This window comes from Aythya marila (assembly GCF_965140915.1).
Source record: "Aythya marila genome assembly, chromosome: 4".
NCBI lineage: Eukaryota > Metazoa > Chordata > Aves > Anseriformes > Anatidae > Aythya > Aythya marila.
Window position 1 is genome coordinate 6,188,942 of NC_139045.1, and position 20,573 is coordinate 6,209,514.

General features: G+C 53.6%; 1 protein-coding gene across 1 annotated transcript; it reads left to right on the plus strand.

The window, feature by feature from the left end:
• The first annotated feature begins 1,795 nt into the window (after positions 1–1,795).
• Positions 1,796–19,543, plus strand: CXXC4 (CXXC finger protein 4). Its single transcript, XM_082758611.1, has 4 exons — positions 1,796–1,931; positions 2,814–3,768; positions 3,853–4,044; positions 17,852–19,543. The coding sequence occupies exons 1-4, from the start codon at positions 1,906–1,908 to the stop codon at positions 17,894–17,896; spliced, it is 1,218 nt and encodes a 405-aa protein (XP_082614737.1). The 5' UTR covers positions 1,796–1,905; the 3' UTR covers positions 17,897–19,543.
• The last annotated feature ends 1,030 nt before the right edge of the window (positions 19,544–20,573 follow it).

Below are 20,573 nucleotides of genomic sequence, written 5' to 3' on the forward strand. Positions count from 1 at the left end.
CGGGCGGGCAGGGCAGGAGCGAGGCGGGCAGGGCAGGATCCAGGCGGGGAGGGCAGGATCCAGGCGGGGAGGGCAGCACGGAGCCTCCCGGAGCCTCGGGCAGGGGCCGCGGCCCGTGCGCGCCCCTCGGCGGCGGCACCGCGCCGGGTGCCCGCAGCGCCGCGTCCTTCCCCGCCCGCTCACCTCGGCGGCGGTCGCCTCCACCGCCACCACCGCCACCGCCACCACCGCCTCCAGCACCGCCACCACCGTCGCCTCCCACCCCCGCCGCCCACCCCCGGCGAGGGGAGGCAGCGGGAGGCTCCCGCCCGCCCTCGCACACGGCGGCGAGCAGCGCGGCGCGCACACCGCACACACACACACACACACACACACAGACTCACGCACACTCCCTCGGTGCCTGCTCCTTCCTCGCCCCCCGCCGCCTCCCCCTCCTCCTCCTCCTCCTCCTTTCTCTGCAACGAGACGGAGAGAGAGAGAGAGAGAGGGAGAGAGAGAGAGGGGGAAAAAAAGCCACTCGCAGGTATTTTGTTCGGCGGAGCGGCGGATTTATTTATTTCCAACCCCCCCCCCCCCTCCATCCTTGCACCCCTCCCCGCCGCCCCTCGCAGTTTGTTTACAAGTAGCAAAGTTGTAATTGAGGAGCTGCCAAGGCACATCTGGAGATTTTCTTCTTCTTCTCCTTCTTCTTCTTCTTTGTGTTAGGGACTGATGTGCAACTAATTAAAGGCAGGCAGGCTGGTAGCGTCTGCAAATCCAAGCCCCCCCAAATAAAGAGCCTGGTAAGTGACTGGTTTGATTTTTTTTTTTTTTCCTTTCTCCCTCCCCCCTTCTCCGTATTTTTTTTTAGGGGGTGGGTTTTCTTTTATTAATTTATTTTGTGTGTGTGTGTGTGTGTTTTTCGGGGGGGGAGGTTTTTTTTGTTTCTTCTCTCCTTTTTTTTTTTTTTTTTAAATTTATTTTGTTTTGTTCTCGCCCTCTGGGATCGCAAAAGTAGATAGATTAACGCCAGGCTGGGGCAATAAAAGGCGCCGCGATATTAATTTATTAATTAATCTGCACCCGCCCCTCCTCCTGAATGCTAAATATGACCTTTGATCTCCCTGTCTTCGCCAGACCAGACATGCAATATTGCACATGTACGGTCGCATTTGGCTGAGGCCGGAGCGCAATGGAGAAGCCGGGGCAGCGATTGCCATTTCTTTAGCTCGCCCCAGGGCTGCGGTGCGGTGCCGGGGGGGGAGCGGGGACCCCGCGGCCGGGGGCACCCCCCTTGTGCCGGGAGGGGGCGGCCGGGGGGGGACGGGGCAGCAGGAGGAGGAGGAGGAGGAGGAGGATCGGGCTGTCGATGCTCGCCCGATGCGATGCGGGGGTTCCCTTCCCAGAACTAGTTGGAGCGAGGAGTTGGCACCGAGGCCGTGCGGCTTTTTTATTATTATTTTTATTTATTTTTATTTTTTTTCCCCCTTTCTGGAAATGGGGGTATAGGGTAGGGGTGGGGGGCGCTCTGCCAGCCCCGCCGACCCTCGGCAGCTCGCCGGGGCAGCCTTTGTACGGCCGCCAGACCTCCGGGGAGGGAGATATCGTCTCGCTGCTTCCCTTTTGGGGGGGCCCCGGGGGGGCTCCCTCCTCCCAAACCTTTTGGGGTCGAGGTTTCTCGCCCCTTCCCCTGCCCCCGGCTCACCCGGAGCCCCCCACCCCCGGCGCTGCGCGGCAGCGGGGGGAGATGAAGTTTGCGCGCTCGGGAGGTCGGGCTCCGAACGGTTCATTAATCTAATTATGATCGTAATTACCGTAATTGATAACCGTTTTGAACCCAACGTACCGGCGTCTGGAAACGAGACGCGGCCCCATTAGCGGCCCTGAAGCGACCGCTTCCGATCGATCGCCGTCCCTCGGAAAAAGATGCTAGAAATGCCTAAACTGTGCAGGTAAAAAGCAGCTGGAAAACAAAGAGCCAGTGTTCCTCCACCGGGGGCTTTTTAAGTTCCGCGGATGTTTCGCCTCACTTCTCGCAGGCTGCCATAATCCGCCTGGCTCCCGGCTGACCCCCCCCCCCCCCCCACACACACACACCGCCGGCCTTGCGGGGAGGGGGTACGGGGGGACACGGCCCCCTCGCCCCCTCCGAAACTTTGCCAAAATCGCCGGGGATGGGCAGCCCTTGCCCGGCGGGGAAAGCGCCGACCCCTGCCGGCTCGTCCCCGCCTGCACGCCCGGCGCAGCCCCCCCGGGGCCCGCAGTGCCTGCGGCAGGGGCTGCCCGACCCCCCCCCCCCCACGGCGGGGAGCTGGGGGAGAGCCCTCCGGCTTGTGCACAGCTGCAGGCGCCGAGATCACACGCTGTGAAATTGCCTGGCTTAAGCAGTATTATTACTATAGCTTTTTTTCTCTTTTTTCTTTTTTTTTCTTTCCCAAACCCAGCCGTTTTCCCTGCACCCCCCCCCCCCCCCCAAAGCCGGGGAGGGAGCGACCTGCCCCCCCCCGGAGCCAGCTGTGCCGGCAGGCAGCTAATGACCGCCGGGCGCAGAAGGACACGGTGGCAGCTGGCGGCTCCCTCCCCCTTCCTCCTCCTTGTGCCTTTTCATTTTATTTTTTTCCCTTTTTTTTTTTTTTTTAATCCTATGGTAGGTGGGCAGCCCCCTCTGCCCCACGGCGGACTTTTTGCGGGACTCGCCCACGGCCCTTAGAGCGGGGCTGGGGCTGGGGGCGATCCCCGGGGGTGCTGGGGGTGAGGGGGCGAGCCCGGGGGTGAAGCCGGGGGTCCCGGCGCCCCCCGGCCCCCCCTCTGGGAACCGACTTTGTGTGTTTCAGCTGCGGCGGCTCCCGTGAGGATGCAGCGGGCGCGGCTGCCCGGCCGCTCGGCGTCGGCGGGGACGCGCCCTGCGGAGGACTGAGCCCCCCGGCCCCCCTGCCCGCCGCCACCATGAACACCAACGTGTGCGTGGAGAGCGGCCCCAACCCCGAGGCGCCGGGGCTGCCCAAGGACAGCCACCTGCCCGAGGGGGCCCTCAACAGCCTTGTGGATTACAACTCGGAGATGGAGAGGTACCGCTCCTTCGCCACCTTCTACAAGACCAACGGCGGCGCCTTCCCGCAGGCGGCCAAGATCGCCCGCATCACCACCCCCATCTTCCCCAGCGCCGCCGCCGCCGCCGCCGCCCGCATCGGGATGTCCCCCTGGAACTGCGACACCGCCACCGCCGCCGCCGCCACCGCCATGCTCTGGGGCAGCGGCGGCGCTGGCGGCGGTGCCGGCGCGGCGAGGAAGCCTTCCTCCTCCTCCTCTTCCTCCTCCTCCTCCTCCTCCTCCTCCTCCTCCTCCTCCTCGGCCGCCGCCGCCGCCGCCGCCTCGCTGCACGCCGGCAGGGGCAGCATGCACCACCGGAGCGACTCGCAGCGGCTGGGCAAGCCCGGCTGCGCCCCGGGCGAGCAGCCGGCGCTGCCCATGGCCAACAACAATTTCCTCTCCAGCCTGGCCCCCGAGCACTGCCGGCCGCTGGCGGGCGAGTGCATGAACAAGCTCAAGTGCGGCGCGGCCGAAGCCGACCTCATGAACCTCCCCGAGCGTGTCGGCACCTTCTCGGCCATCCCGGCGCTGGGCGGCCTCTCGCTGCCGCCGGGGGTGATCGTCATGACGGCCCTGCACTCCCCCGCCGCCGCCTCGGCCGCCGTCACCGACAGCGCCTTCCAGATCGCCAACCTGGCGGACTGCCCGCAGAGCCACGCCTCGGCCGCCCCCGCCTCCGCCCTGGGCGCCGCCGCCGGGGCGGGGGGCGGCGGGGGAGGCGGTGGAGGAGGAGGAGGAGGAGGAGGAGGAGGAGGAGGAGGAGGAGGGGGGAGCGGCGGTGGTGGCGGTGGGGCCGGGGCCGGGGCGGGGAACCCCGCCAAGAAGAAGCGGAAACGCTGCGGGGTGTGCGTGCCCTGCAAGCGGCTCATCAACTGTGGAGTCTGCAGCAGTTGCAGGAACCGCAAAACGGGACACCAGATCTGCAAGTTTAGGAAATGTGAAGAGCTTAAGAAAAAACCGGGCACTTCGCTAGAGGTCAGAGGAGATGATTTCTTTTTCCCCAGCCTCCCGCCGTCCCTCCTCAACCCCCTGCCCCCGCCCCTGCAGTGCTTCTTGTCTAGCTTCAAGATGCAGCACCCCTTTTCCGAGGCCTCCTTCAGGCTCTGAGGGTCCCCCCCCCCCGTCCCCCGGCCCCGGCCCCGGCGCCCCCCTGCGCCGCCCGGCCCCGGCCCCGCTCCCGGCCCCGAGCCGGGGAGCCGGAGGCGGCTCCGCGCCCCCCTCTCCTCTCCCCCCGCCGCACGGGGACAGCGCTCGCCCGGCCCGCCCGTGCTCCGAGACCGGTGGCTGGCTCTGGGCTCTCTCTCTCTCTCTCTTTCTCTCTTTCTCCGGCTTTTTTCCTCTCTCTCTCTCTCTCTCTCTCTCCTTTTCGGTTTGCGCCGAGCCGTTTTGCTTTGCTTCGCCTTTTCCTTGGTGGGTTTTCTTTCTCCTGGTGGCGGTGGCGGCGGTGCGGGGTGGCGGGGAGAAGGGTGGCCGGGTGTGATGCACAGCTTTGGGGTGGGGGGGACACGCAGATACAGCGCAGGCTTCTGGCCGGACTGCACCCGCATCTCTTTTACACTGTGCCCTCGGACCTGACGATGCGTTACTGAATGCTCCCCGGCCCTAAAGGCAGGCTCTCGAGTTGGCTAGGCGTGCAGGCAGCTTCGACGGCGCAGAAATTTCGGTGACCGTACCCGAGCCCTGCAGACAATGGAAGGCAAAGTACCCCGCTGCACCCAACACGGCTGGTGGTTGATGTCGGTAGGCAAAGGAAACGAGCGAGGGGAGAGACTAGCAATCATACTTAATCCCTTGTCATTATTAAAATTATAGTGTGGCTGGCGAGGTGCATGTATCAGATGTGTCTGGAGGTGTCGAGGATGATGGATTTAGTACAGAGGAGCGGTGCACACGGGGTGACATCAAGATGTGTAGCCGCAGGAATTAGCAACTCAGTGAGGAGTCACAACTTCTTCCCCTGTCCCCATGCGCGCGGGGCGGCCGGTGCCCCGCTCACTGCTCGCAGGAGCAGAGGTGGGGTGAGGGCCCTGGGGGGAGCAGCAGCGAGAGCCCACCCATCCGCCCCGCGCTAAACACACGCAGACAGTGGCACTACGTTGGGACGAAGGCAGCGCTGGGGTTGTGAGTGACGTTTGGCCGATGGCGTTAACTCTTCTGAGGCCGGCCTCATCAGAATAACCGATGAATTTCCTCCCTTGCAAGAGCGGCCTCTCCTTGCTGGAAGTTTGTAGCTCTGCATCCTCTTGGCTGGTGTTGTGCATGTGTAAGGGCCCGGCATCACTGACCTCCAGCCCAGTACGGACTCCCCGGGTGCTGGACGGGGCTAGCAACCCGTGGTTTATCCCAATTACACACACACCGCGATTGCTTTCGTAGAAAGTTTGCCAAGAAGACGCGTAGTACCCCGGTCTAATCCCGATGGACTATCGTACCGAGCACAGCCCAAACGAGACTTCTCTGGCGAGAGGTGTGGAGCAGCCCCGCGGCGCCCAGCCGTGCACGAGGGCCTCTCGCCAGCCTGGGTGCTGCTGGGGCTTAAGGGGCGTGATAAATGGCAGCTTCTGATGGCTTATCGATCTGTGCAGAAAGTGAGCTATCTCTGGGAGAAGCGCGTTTGCACGCTATCAGATCTTCCGATGGGCTTGCGTGCGCCTCGGCGTGCATCTCCAGAACTTCTTCGCTCCTGACAGGGGTGTTTGGCAGCCTTAAAAGCCGCTCAGGCGTGTTATGAGAATGCCGCCCATTAAAATTGTTTAACCGCTGCGACTAGTAAAAACCGTGCTTTTATTAGCCACTTGTGTGCTCTCATAACCACCTGCCTTCGCGTCTTCTCTTGGCTTTCTCCCCGCCCCGTTTGCGCTCTGTCAGACGGATAAACACACACAAGCTCCTCTGCTGCTGGGCTGGGACTTTTCTCTCGGTTCCCACTGTGGAGGAGTCAGCAGGGCATCACCCCACTGCAGGCCGTGGCCGGCCCCAAAGCGTGCCACGGGACACAGCTCACCTCCTCACAGGAGCATCCGTAGGCCAGGAGGAGTCCCCAAGCAGAGCAACTTTCCCTTTTCGGTTGTTTCTCCTATTTCTGCTTCTTTCTTTCCTCTAATGGAGTAACGACGCGTGGCAGCGTCACTGCTAAGGCCGCGTGTGGCAGCGCGGCGCTGGCCTCGTGGTCAGGAGCGGCGGGGCCAACAGGGCCGAGCCAAGGCAGGGGCTGTGGTGGGTTCCCCTACTGCGTGGGCATCTCGGGCTCCTTCATCCTGCAGCCCTGGGGAGCCAACGGGGCTGCTCTGGCGATCCCTTGTCATCTGCGTAGGCACGGTCCCGAGGGAATGCAGCGAGGATGGAGGAAGGGGTGGCCGCGGGTGGCGCGTTCGTAGGACGTGAGAGTTGGGCTCGACGTCGGCTGCGAGTCGTGGAGAGGGTTCAAATCAGGGGCGGGACTGTGCTCAAAAGCGAAATAAACGGGAAACAAGAATAATAACAATAAACAGCAAACTGATTGATCCCACTGCAAGCATTTCTCTCTTTTTTCCTTTAAATCTGTTCTCCTGCTGCTGCAACGAAGGCCTACGATACAATTCTCAAGGTTACTACACCGAGTGTAAGACAGATTCACGTTAATACTTTCCAGTCCCCGACCCGTACATTTTTAATGGAGTGCTTCCCTCCCAGCATTTTTTTTTAAAGACCAGAACTACTTTTTCCTATTTTTCTTGTACCGTTTTCACCCTCAAAGTGTCCCAATGCTCTAGTATTTTACATAGAATGTTATTATTACTAGGAAATTTTATGTATGGTAATAATAAATCTCTAAAACTAAGATTGACGTCACGTTGCACGCTGCCTACTTGTGTATGTATATTCTGTCTTCATGCAGATTTACAGTTGGTTTAAAGAGGCATAATCTTTATTCACCCGTGGAGACTACTTATTTTCCTCTGATGGGCGTTCGCGTCTGTAACTTCTGCAGCAGGTTAGGAGGATCAGGAGCCAGATACGACTCTTTGAAGGAGCCCACCCTGACTCAGGTGGTTTTCCAGGTCCTCATTCCCATTAGCGCGGTAGCAAAAGCAGGCGGAGGGGCTGGCTCACGGCGGCAGGGTCTGCACGGCTCAGTACCGACCTGAAATACCAGCCCCCACACACCCACCCCAAATACCAGCCTCCAGATCCCACCGAGGCACCTCACCGAGCCGCATTTCGAGGGAATTTGGGATCCTTCCCTGGGGGTTGGTTTCCACAGAAGCGGCGCCCGACCCCGGCCATCTTACCGCCACGCGGCCTGGTCACGGGGCAGCGAGGCCAGGTTGGGTGGGCCGCCACAGGGCTCTGTGGCTAGGCGTCAATTTTTGGGGGCCTTGGAAGAAGTGATTTCCCCCCACTAAACATGCTTTCTGCGCTGAGCTTTCCATTCAACCTCTGGGGGTCCCCAGGGACGGCTCCATGCCACAAGGCCTCTCGCTGCCACCCCCGGCACAGGCCTGCCATGGCTCTCCATGCCCTGACCTCTGCCTCTCGGAGCACTCGTGGATGCTGTTTGACCTTCTGCTGTGGGACCACATCTCGCAAGGCTTCGTGCTGAAGTCAGTGGGAGACGTGTGACTGAGGGAAGCCCTGAGGGCCCTGCAGAGCTGAGCTCGTGGTCTGCCTACGGCTCTGGCAGATTAGCGAGCCTGAAAAACCTAGCGCAAGGGGGATCCTCTGAAATGGAGACGGATGTAGCCCGTTTTGCTCCTTCGTGTTTTGTTGTTTCCCCCTTCTTCATGTGATGCTTACAGAGCAGAGGAGCTGCCCCAGCCACGTGACGATAGCTGTGTTCAATCCAGAATGCACCTCGTGGAAACTGCTGGTTGATATCGTGCAATAGCATCTGTGTTTTGTAAAACGGGGACAAAAGGCACATTTTTTTGTTCCACATGAAGTCCCTCCCAAATGAAGATCACTCTCTTAGTGCTGGGATCTGGGACTAAACTGAACAGAAAAATAATTAATTCAGCAAAAATTGTAGGCCAGTCAAGGGTTGAACAGCCTCTTCTATACAGACACTGCTTTCTACGTGCATTGGAACTTGCTTGCTTTAAATCATTGGACTGTGATTGTTTGCCAGGGAAATTGTCCATATGGTAAGGGAGGTTAACCGGTTATGGCAGTGCCGTGCTCTGACTGCACTGAGCAGTTCTTTGCACATTTTCCTCCGTACCGATACAGGCTGTGCAGTGGGGTTCCAGGATGCTGCGCCAAACTTCGTTCTTTGCCCAGTGTTGTCACTGATTCATTTGTCTCATTTTTCAGTCGACATAATGAAATCGATGAGCATTGTTTAGGCTGGACAAGTGGCGTGTGTCATGAGAAATATGATGAATGAAGGCAGAGCTTTTTCTAGAGCAGCAATAAGCATAATGGGCTCTTATTTTCTTTCCTTTCCTTTTCTTTCTTTTCTTTTTCTTTCTTTTTCTTTCTTTCTTTCTCTTTCTTTCTTTCTTTCTTTCTTTCTTTCTTTCTTTCTTTCTTTCTTTCTTTCTTTCTTTCTTTCTTTCTTTCTTTCTTTTTCTTTGTCTGTCTTTCTGTCTGTCTGTCTTATCCAAGTCTCTTTGGAATTTTTATTTCAATCTGAGGAGCACAGAAGCCTGGACCCCTGTGTCAGCTACAGCACTTTTGGAGAATCTTACCGATGCTGTTTGTAACAAGTGCTGTGGGCTGTATACCCCATGCCTTCCTGAAGCGAGGAGACATTTAAGCCAGTAGATACTTGAACACCGTGTTGGGTACTGCTCATTCAGGGTGGGTAACCACATAGCGGCAGTTCAGTGCAACAGTCCCAATTTTTGTTTGCCTGTGCGTGTGTTGACGTTACTGCTTTGTTGGGCCACTTTCCATGCAGGTCTGCTTGCTAGGCTGACACCTAACACCATTACTGAAGTCAGGGAAGACTGAGCTTGGCTGGGGAATGAATTAGGGTGTCAGAAAATGATCCCTTTTGAATAGCAACATCTTGGTACTACATTTTTGTTTCATTTGAACTCCAGGCAGTTCAATAAAAGAGAGATACTAATTTCAGTACTCTGTGTCACGCGCTTGATGCCTAGCAGTGGCTGAGAACAAGAGCTTTCCAAATACCCTAAAAATTTGTATCAGCTGCTAGTTTTCCAGCTCTACCCATGCATGTGTTTTAAGAGTTCGGCTGGCGAGTAAGATATTTCTAAGCAGGCAAACCTAGAGTGTACACCCTGAAGCCTCACCAAATACTGCCTAATCCTTTTGATCACTGTTTGCGATGGGAAGCAGCTGCTGATTGTGCAGGGAAAGGCTTAGGATAAGCTTTCGGATGTACCCAAGTGAGTTAGGAAGAATGAGAAAGTAACTCGTGTCCCTGTAAGGAAGTCCCTGGGACTTGGCCTCTGTTGCTAACAATTCCCAAGTCACCTACTATGTGCTTAAAAACTGCCAGCAGATACCTTGCTTCCTGAGGTGCACCACCATCCGAAGAAAGCATTTCTTTGCTTCTGTAGCGTCTGTATTTGTTGAAAGCTCATCTGCCCTGAATGATCATACTGAACCACATCTTGAAGCAGGCTGTTTGGCTTGACGCTCTTTGCTATTTGGGAGCCCAGCCTGCTGCGTCTCTTTTCTCTTCTTTTGGGTACCCTTGTTGTTTCCCACAGCCATATCACGTGCAATCACATGCAGACACCTGTCCTGAAATTGAACTACTCTGTGGTGTAATCTGGAGTCATCCCCCGTTTCAGCATCCCATGCGTGCTGTTCTTTGTTGAGTTATGTTGCACCATACTTCAGATGCGACAGCCATTTAATAATACTGAAGCCTTAGCTCTGCAGGGGCTAAAAAGATCCCAGCAGGCTTGTTAACTTCTACTCTCAGACATTATGGGAAATATTTTCTCCTCCCTGGAACTCCTAGGCATCCTCTTAATTAAGACCATAAAAATCCATAGCCAGGTATGCGTTAAGCCTATTGAATTTTTTTTGCAGTTTTCCAGAGTCTCTTCGTACTTAACCAGATACCACACTGCCGAGTGAAATACGAGAACTTGAAAGGAATAAAAGCAGCCTGGGTCGTGCTGGATACTGCGTTCTGAGCGGGCAGCAAACTCATCAAATGCCTTTTCCCTAGCCACCATAGGGCTTTATTCTTTCCTCTGCTCTGCATAGTGTCTTTCCTCATTTCAGTCTCACAAGAGATGGCCATTTTAAAAGGTAGCTCCTCTCCTGACTCAGGAGTGTTCCTTTCACTTCCAGGCTGTCTTGGCTGTGGTCTCCGCTGTATTTCTGTACAGGATCATTATTAGCTGGTGTCAGGCTTCATTTGACTAGGAGCTAATAATGGGTTATTCAGTGATTTAGAAAGTGCAGAAGCAGCATTAAAAATTGAGGTAGAGGGAAGATCTTAATAAACACCGGAAAATTATGGGAAGTCCTACAGAGTTCAGGATGGAGATCACTGAACACAGTAGGTGAGGAGGAAAGAGCAGGCGCGGAGTGCTCAAGCAGAGGTGGAACCAAGAGCAGCTCAGGGCTGGAGAGGACGAGCAAAGCCTCAACAAGAGGGTGCTGCTCCTCAGCTGGAGCCGCTCGGGCACCGTGGGGCGGGTGGACAGAGTACCAGAGGTGGTCTGCTGCAACACGGTGGTGCTGGACATGGTGGTGAGACCTCCTGTGGTGCGAAGAAAGCAGACTACAGCTGCTGCAGCGAGCGGGTTTGCCGTTCATCGTGCCGGCGCAGCAGCTGAAGAGCCCACTGGTAGTTGTCTTCCCACAACTTCTCCGAGGGAAGGCTGAGGCTTTGCAGGGCAGAAGGGGATCCTAAAGAGGGTGAGCAGGGCTTTCCGCATGCTCTCATTGATACGGAAGTTTCTTTCATTCATTTTCATTCTTTTTTTTTCTAAATCGAGTAGAATTTATGGAGAGAATCTGGGTGCCGGGTGAGCATGTGGGATGGGAGGAGTTGTGTGATCCGAACAAGTTGTTCCAGAGACGAGGAAGCGAGGAAGGCAAACGTACAGACAAGCTGACAAATGTGAAAGAGGGAGGCAACGCTAGCAGTGAAGGGCTGAAAATGATGATTTGTTGCATGAGGACGTCTCGGGCTTAGAGGCTTCTTAGGTGTCACATACTGCATGTCCCAGGGAAGCCGGAGTACGCTAGCAGTGTGCCAGTCTGCACTACGTCAACACAAGGAATTTGCTCCATCAACACAAGAGAAATACCCCTCACGTTTTTGAGTAACATCCGTCCCTCTGCATGTCCTGGCTGCCGGTGGGGCCGCAGACATTGTGTGTGGGAGGGAGCTGAAGAGCGCAGAAGATAAAGGGAGGGCAAAGCGTGATTATCACAGTGCCATTGAAGGGATCAGAAGTGGAGAAGGAGCGTCAGGGAGCAGATTTTGTTACGTGTGCAGACTCCAAAATGAGTGCTATCCAGCAAACAGAGGCCGTTTGGCTACAGAGCAAGCAAAAGAGGAGAAAATATATTTGGAAGGGTCATGGGTCTGAGTAGCTGGCCGCCAGGGAGTGGGTGGGAGAGGACTTGGTGGCACGAGCTTGGTAATGACATGAAAGCTGTTCTCTCTAAATCACCAGCGTCTCCGTCCCAGGAGGCGGCGATCACCGTTGGCTGTTTGCTTGAAAGCAGATGTAAAATAAATTGCAGGTCAAAGTCCAGCAGAGTTGACGGTGTCATGAAAATAATCACCGAGATGAGTCTTAATTGTCATCCTTGAAAATTTCAGAAGACGTACCAGGGAACGAGTGGGACTCAGAGCCACACACAGCCTCATAAAGCTCTTCCCTCCGGTTGGGAGCTGTGGTGACACGCTGCACAGGAGTTTGTCTTGCTGCTGCTCTCCTTCGGTCCGGACAGACAGCCCATGGTGCTCATGGGCTGCAAGAAGCGAACCAGCACCTGCTGCAAGTCTCAGGCGTTGGCTGGAAATACCTCCCAGCCCAGGTAGCTTACCGAATGCAGCCTTTGAGTACATTTTTTCTTCTTTTTTTTTTTTTTTCCTTCTTTCCTTTTTTTTTTTTTCTTTTTTTCTTAAGGATTTTCAGAGAAACAAGCAAGCGGAGGCCAAGCATTTAATGGATATATTTTTCACTGGCTCTTTTATCAACAGCGTATGAGAAATCCCGAAGGACAGAAGCAGTTAGCTAACCAATGAGGCATCGTAGCCAGCGCTAGGCTCTGTGCAGGAGAAAAAGATGCCGAAGGCAGAGCAGCTCTAGGGGAAAGAGATTTAAGCGTAGGTTTGGCGCCGAGAAACATGCCTCCCCTCTGTTTGGAGACCAGTCCGTATGAGATTGCCATAGCCCGCAGCAGCCGTTTCGCGGATGATAGAGTTGTCAGACTGTGCGTGCGAAGGCTCCTACCACTGGGTGAGGGACCAGCGGGGATTGCTCATTAATGGAGGGAATGTTAACAAGGATAATTCTGGCTTGCGAGCCTGCGTGTGCAGGGTGGATCCGTGGTAGGGGCTGATGGATGGTCTTTGTGGGGATTTGATCAGGGAGAAGGTGGATGGCAGTGCGTGTGGCGCTTTTCTGGCTGATTGTCTCTGCCCGAGGAGAGTCTGCAGAAGTCACCAGCCAGGTCCCAGGTGAAAGCAGGAGCTGAGCAGTGGTCTGGATGTTTAATTTGTAGTGTCCTTTTGCATTGTAGTGCCTTGGGTTTTGTGTTGCACGATGGTAACAAAACACTGTCCAAGAATTTCTCTACAAAACTTTCCTCAGTAGGAGAGCTTTCTGCTTTATGCTAACGTGTTGGGCTATTTGATGCTAATCCCCGCTGTCAGGACGAGCTCACTGAGTGACAGCTCTTCTGACCTGCTTAGCATCAGCCCTGGCTCTGGAGTAATGCTGCATTACAGCTTGCATGAGCCCCGACCTGTCCCCGTGGGGATTTTGGGGCGGATAGCAGAGCGTGTCAGAGGTTTTGCTGGTGTGGCCAGTCCTGGCATTGGTGCCGCCGCTAACACTGCCTGGGACAAAGATGTTTTCCTTCGGCAGGATTAGGCTGGATTCCTTATGGCTTCTGATCTGTGTTTGCCATCTGTTTTCCCCAATGGTGGTGTACTTTTTTTTTTTCCTAGATCAGAAAAGTGAAATTGTTTACCCGTTCCTCAAATAGAATCTCATATATAAAGCGAAAAAAAAGTTAATATATAAAATAAACTCTGGCATGTGCTGCATGTAAATGAGAGGTGCGTTTGCTCGTTCTTTCTCCTGTGGAGAAACCCACAGCTCCTCAGGCTCACCCTCCTGACAGAGCTGAGCCCGAGTGCAGGATCTGGCCCTGCAGCAGTGGGACTTCAGCACTCGGTGGCCATGGGCACACGTCCAGCTACCCCATGGGAGCCTCTAGAGCTGATCTCCGAGGAGGCAGCTGGGGAGGAGCTGGGTTTGTGAAGCAGGGTCCCAGCCGGCTTGCCATGTCCCGTCTAGCGGGGCTGTTCGCGTTGTGCAGTTGGTGGCTGAGAAAGCCGAATGAGTTTCCTAACCTGGAATGTGCTAAATCTGGTTTGTGTCAAGTACGACGCAGGAGATACGCAGTGTGAGTGGAAAAATAGCTGCCGGCAAGCGGATTCATGTCCTCTTCAGAGCAAATAAAACCCACTTTTAAAATAAATGTTAAATCTTGCCTTTGGTTTGAGGGGAGCCAGGCCTGCAGCTCAGGTATGGCGAGAGATATTTTAGCTTGGGCTGCAGAAACAAGCTCATTGCTGGGTTCATGACCCTGTCTCTATCCATCGAGGCCACTGATCTGCTGCCTGCTCAGAGAGGGCTGTCACCCCCCAAAAATGTGGCTATGGAGAGCAGATTTTGGCTGGGGACAGTGTCTGCTGCCAGGCCGTGTCCGCCTTGCCAGTGGGGACGAGGCGGGGGGATGCCCACGCCGCCTTTTTGCTCCTTGCCTGGAGGAAAACATTCAAGGAGACTCTGTGTGGGCCGGGAGGTTTTCCCCACAGCCATCGCTGTAGGTGATGTATATTTATGAGAGGAACAAAGCGGGCCGAGGACGCCGTGGCAGGCGGCTCTGTGTGGCGGCCTGTCAGGAGGCCCGGAGCCGCCATTTCGGTGCGGGCCGGCTGTGGCCATACTCACATGGTGCAGCTGCAAGGAAAAGAATGGGAAACTGGAGCAGTTTGGGGATGGAAAGGGAGTTTTGGAGCACCAGAATCTGCTTCTGAGTGAGGTAGGCTGTGCCTTTATGCAGCGCCATTTCCAGCATGGCAGCCACCTCAGCTAGTGGTGTGGAGGAGAGGCCAGCTCCTCTCCGGCGGTTGTGGGCGTTAGGCTCTGTAGGCAACATTCACAAATATATTAAAAATGCATACGGTCACTGGTTTATGACCAGTGGTGGTCAATGTCTGCTCTTGGGCTGCTGATCGATCCCGATTGCGTTTTGTGCAAGGACCACGACTTCCCACTTGCACCCCTTGGCCGTCATGTAGCACTGGATTTCTCTGTCACCGATTTGTCACGTATATGCATTCATGTGTGTATATGTATACACATACATAAAACACAACTTACTGGTCCAAATGTCATGCTGTACACCCTGTGGCCTACATGCCTTCCTTCCCTCCACTTTTGGAAGGGATTGCAAGCAGGGATTGTCCTCCACGCTGAGACACTCGTGTAGGGTTTGTGAGGTCGACCTTCATAAAGTCATTTTTCCCTATGTGGCCAGCACCAGTCCTGCATGGTGCTTTGGGAAATACAGGAAAATCCACCAGTTTCTTTTGTGTTGCCATTGGAATTTGGGATGCAGTGAGGACAAAGATCCCCCAGTGCTATGTATTTCTGTGTTTGTGTAGGTCTTGGTAAAGACAGTCAGGTAGCCCATATCTTGAAAATACCTCAGCTGCAATACACTTCCCAAAGGGTCTGGATCATTTCAGCCAGGACTCACGAAGAGGAATGAGGAGTGCCACATCTGCCAAATAATTTGCTGTAGCCAGTGTGTGAGTTTGCTTCTGTGAGATGAGGGTTTTTGCTCTTGGATCAAACATCAAAGGGGTCTTACATAATGCAGCGTCTTTTAACATTGGTAAGGTATTAGGCCATAATCATGTAGCGCTCTGATGTATTTTATTATTCTATTTTATTTCTGAATGCGGCTCACCTCTACCCAAGTGATTCCCTAGCCCTACAGAAAATAATGATGAAGGCGATAAAGTCCTCTTTCTGTGCAGCTGTGGATTTGGGTGCACCCCAAGCAACAGCATCCCTGGCAGGGGTGGCTAGCTCTCCTGATTCCTCATCTACCTACCAAATCTTTCTGGAGGCCGTGAGGCTCATGAGCATCTCCAGCAGATTTTGTAGGCATGAGATTGCGAAGGCTGGGGCTGGGACTGAGCTGGGCAAGCGAGCAGGCCTCCTGGTGCCAGCGTGGTGGCCCCGTGGGGTTCACTGGGTTATCGGTCACAGCAGGTGTGGGAGGCGTTGTTCTTTAATGAACACCCGTGCTGTAAAAATGAAGGGCTCAGCTGTCGAAATGAGCCTCTGGTGATGGATGTATGTGTATGATTTTTCCACTGCTGCTTGATTTAAGGGATTTTCCCTGTTCTGTTGGTTCTGGTTGCCTTTTTCACCTCCTCATGAAACCCCAGAATTTAACGCTCTCGGCTCTCTATCGAAATGTATTTTTTCAAGGTGACGATTAAAATTTCAGATTTCAGACATCTGAGCTGCTCCTTCCCCTTCTGCAGCAAACGTTTGTCCCGGCGAACGCTGCCGAGAGGAGAGTGCAATAGCAAGTTTTAAAGCAAGAAAGTCATTTGGCACCGGGCTTGTGCAGGGATAAATTCTCCATCCCGCCGCGCTTTACAGCATTACGGGTTTCTGAGCATCCTCCTGGGAGCCAGGCTGCCGTTTGTCAGCATTTGCACCAGCGCGAGCAGCGACGGCTGCCTTCAACAATGCTGATCAGCTCCCGTCCTGCTCCTCGCCCGCCTCCCCGACGTGCGGGGGAATCTGTCTTCCCTGTCACTCAGGATAATGACGCCCCGCCGGCAGCGCGCGGGGCCGGCAGCGCGCTGTAATCTCCTTGAGAGCTTCATTCCCCAGCTGGGACTCCCGAATTTAAGCATGCAGGCGGTGGATGGTGGCTGCACTTGAGCCCGGCTGTTGGTGTGCCGAGCTGCTGAACGGGCTGAAGGGGCTTTTTTTTTTCTTCTTTTTGTCTGGAAATAACCTTGGCTTTTGCAGGGGCAAAATCTAAGGGTTTCACCTCGTTAAATCGGGTCTGCTTTAATTTGAGCCACCTATCCCATTTTCGAAAGCTTTCTTGCGTGGATTAATAATTCATTCCCAAACAGGGGGTTAGCGCAGTGGATATTTCATTGTAAATGCGTATCTGTAATTAGAGCTCGGCGTGCCGATGCAAAATTCCTTATCTTGTAGTTTTTCAGAGGCACCCATCTTAAACCACAGCCTTGCCCTTCAAAAATATGATGCCGTGTATTTAAAGGTCTGAATGACCTTTTAATCAGACACTGCACCTTTCCTTCCAGCTGATATGACAACGTCTGACAGTAACTCGACCTGATGCTGCAAGGAAATAAATAAAGGCCATCTCAGCTGCTACGCCTTTAAATCTGCCTAGCCAGCTGCGGTTTTGTGTTTGGGTAGATGGACCCACGGAGGAGCATTACGTTTAGTTTTCAGGCGAAGACAATATATTGAGTTTAATACATTTGCATGTCTGGCTGCTCTTTCGAGATCAATTTAGGCGTGTGATTGCTTCCTACCACTCTGAAGTCGAGCCTCTCCCGCAGCCGACCTCCTTATGAATTATGAATCCGCATCCCTCGCTGGAGCTCAGCAGCCATCTTACAGCCCGCGCCGACCCGCAGGGACAGCCCTGCCGTGCCACCGCCGCTCCTCGGTGTGCCCGGGGAGCTCGCTCCTGCTGCTGCTTCCTCACCAACCACGCGGGATGCAGCGGGGGCTGGCGCAAAGGAAACTCCAGCCCTTGGGGGTGGTCGTATCAGTGAGCACCACCAGCAAAATCAGCGAGTGTTTGCGTGTGGTTTCCCAGGGTCTTGCTTTTAGGATGGTCTCTGCTGCTGCTGCTGGTGGGCAGCTCTGGATGAGCCAGGCTGGCTGATCCGGCTTCAGCTCAGGGCTGGCTCCAGCTCCCTCCCTGGTCAGTAGCTCTGGAGGAGAGCCGTGGGTCTGTACGCACGGGCTCGGAGGGCACTGGCATCAGCTTCTGACTTTGAAGGGCAAGCAGGACCTCGCAGACACTGCCCTTGCAGGCTCAGCACCTCTGCCTCTGATGCATGTTGTCCTTTAAAGCTGTGAAAGGAATTGGCTTGTGCTCAGGTGCCCATGGAGGCACCCAAATTCAGGCAGACACCGTTTGGGGGGAAGGCAGCCAGGGGAAGGAGGGAGTGGTCCTGAAGGCATCCCCTCTGCCGGGACGCGGCCAGGCACCGTGGCGAGGTCGTGTGGTTGCTCCAAAAGCACCGTCTGGTTTCCAGGAGATGTTTTTGCTAACAATGTTTGCGTTTCCATGAATGCCTCGCTTGACTACCGAAGGAGACCGCGTGTTAGGTGTGCTATATGCTACCTCACGCCCGTCACGTGTGACCCTAAAGCGGCGCGTGCGCGTCTCCACGAATCGTCGAGCTGTGTGAGGCATCACGCTGTTCCTAGATAACTGAAAGTATGCCTGAAATGTAAAGGGAAAGAACAAGTAGAAGAAATCGAGTGTTGTAATGCCGCGAAAGAAAGCTTAACTTGTTTTCTTGCTTTTTTTTTAGAGAACACCTGTTCCCAGCGCTGAAGCATTCCGATGGTTCTTTTAAGCAGTAGTGTATCTTATTTTCAAGGCAGTCCGAAGTGAATGGCAAGCTAAAGTCTTGTTTTAAGAAACTGCTTAGTCCACCATTGAAGAATATACTCAGATACTATTTTCATTTCTGTATAGGGGTTTCCTCAAAAGCAAAAGACAAAAATCTGGGAGCCTGGGGAATTGGCCGGCTTATTCACATTCAGTACACTGATTCTTTCTTTGATGTAACTTAGCTATACTAGTGAAGTTGTTGTCTATTTTTAAAGTGGCTGTAAAAAAAAAAAAAAAAAAAAGTTTGGGTAAACCCCTGCTATAAAGTCATGTATCTTTGAAAAGTAACATATCTATACTTCATTTTCAAATATATGTGTTTCAGTACTGTAAACTGTACAGATAGCCGCTTGTATTTTGTGTGTTTAGACACAAGGAGACAATCATGTCTGAGCATCTATGGAGATTAACGGTTTGTACACAACGGTGTGGTTCTGCGAGTTAAATCCGGAGCAATAAATCCTAGCTTTAAAGATTATTTTGCTAGTTGTTTAGCAGCAGCAGCAGCAACAGCAGCACTGTTTTACCATGCATCCTCCCATAGAGACTTGATGCCAAGTTTTCCAAGACAAACAGATTGTGACACATCCAGCAATTACCTGCCGTCATGGTGTCGTAAGACGGGAAGACATAACATTGCAGATTACTCTTTCCAGCACTATATTAGAGTAGTGGTTTATGCACTTGCATTGCTTCCAAAGGAGCTTTACAGAGGGCTTTCCCTCAAAAAATGCTGTACGGTGTTCGACCCACTTTTCACTGTGCTGTGTGGTGGATTGCCCAGCCTAGGTGGCCATCCAGCACCGCTCGTCTGTGCAAAGTCTGTTCTAGAATGCAACACAGAGTGAGTACGAGCCCCTGGGATAGACGATGACTCGGCCAAATTACCCTCCGTCTGTGGGTTCTGATGTAAAATTTTCAGTCAATGGGGAAAATGTTTTATAAAGCCAAATGCAATACTTTTGGTCCGAGTGGAGCTCCTCACAGTCAATCTTTGATCATTGGACCGGTTCAGGTCTCACTTGCAGTTACATTCATTTGAGAGCCTAGATGTTTTTGCAGTATAAAAATTATTTTTATTTTTTTTTTAATTTACAAAAAGCAAAGTCTGCTTCTCCCCACACATTCCTCAGTCCACTGATCTTAGCTTTGCTGTCCCACCAGTCCCTTAGGCCCCCAGCAGCACGGCCTGCCAGGCTTCTTCCCACTCTAGCGCCGTCTGCCCTCCGGCAAGGCAGCGCACGGCGGGCTGTAACTCACGTGTCGTGAAAGATAAGGAGGATGATAAGGAGGATACCGAACTTAGGGATACCCAATACCAGTTGATCAACATGTTTTATTGCTTGGCTTCGTCATACCGCTCATGAGTGGAAAGGCCATCCCGTCAAAGTAAGCGAAGGCTGTCGTGCCACGTGCTTGACAGATTGGCCATTTTGTACAAGACAGGACTCCCAGTAGTGTCACAGAAAGGTGTTGGGCGTGGAAACAATTGGCCAGTGACACACAGCCCATCCAAATCTCCTCTCCTTTCAGCACTTTCTCTGTTATTTGCTCAACGCTTCAGCCTTTGGCCCCTGGTCACCCTCATGTGGTGGAGCACGTGGGGTGGTGGGAGCACCGCGGTCTGGGACCTGCACGGGAGGGGGGACGCCGGCGTTGTCAGGGGAGGGAGCTCTGGGGGCTGGCGGCTCTTGGGACCACTCCGGAGAGCCAAGGTCCTCCAGGAGGAGCCTCCTGGGGTCTCACGGGTGTCAGCAGGGCAGGGGTGGGCCGCGGTACCCGGAGGGGCGCGGGCGGGCTGGGCTCATGTCCACGTCACTGCGTTGTGCGACGCCGTGCCATGGCTTCAGGAACGGGAGCGCCATGCTCGAAACGCTTCTGTCACGGTGCCCCCCGTAGAGTTTGTGCACGGATTTCTTTTGTGTTTGAGACTTTTTGGTTAGGGCCTCTGTTGCTGACCACTAGGCCAATACGAGCTCTGTAAGGTCTTCTCTACCGAAACGCTGATTGACTTATCAACCGAAGCCTTATTTGCACATCTGGCTGGTAAGCTTGCCTTGCTTTTTGGAAAATTGTGATCGCTCTTACAGAAGTAGAGACAAAATTAAGTTCAGGCTACATTAGGTGTACAAAGAGTATTCATAGCAATGTACTTACTGTCTGATACCCTAATGTTGCATGTCTTGATGTGCTTTATTTTTTTTGTTTTGTCATTTTGTTTTTAAAAACTGATGGATCTGTATATTGTAATTGTGGTGTTTTACATGTCAATTCAAAATTGTTAAAACAAAACAAACAAAAACAACAAGCAAACCTGTTAATTATTGAAAACGAACAAGAGTTGATTTTTCTTTGATTTTCCCGCATGGTTTTCATTTCGGATGTTGTTCCTTTACACCATCACATTTAGATTTATGTGATGTAGTGCACATAGAGCGTTTTGGTTAGTGATGTTCAAAGAAGGAAATCCTTTTTCTGGCCTTCCCTCTCCCCCATTGTATACATATTTGTAAATCAGAATTTTTTTTTCAGGTACTAATGATCAAATTTGTGCTTTTCACAAAGACCAAGAACATTTTCCAGTATGAAAGTTTGTCCTCCTCTTTCATTCGCTCGTCGCAAAAAAGAGGTTAAAAAAA

Coding starts and splice junctions, on each gene's coding strand:
- CXXC4 (XM_082758611.1), top strand. CDS start 1,906: ATGCTAGAAATGCCTAAACTGTGCAG. Junction 1,932..2,813: donor GAAATGCCTAAACTGTGCAG/GTAAAAAGCAGC, acceptor TGTGTGTTTCAG/CTGCGGCGGCTCCCGTGAGG. Junction 4,045..17,851: donor AACCGGGCACTTCGCTAGAG/GTCAGAGGAGAT, acceptor CTTTTTTTTTAG/AGAACACCTGTTCCCAGCGC.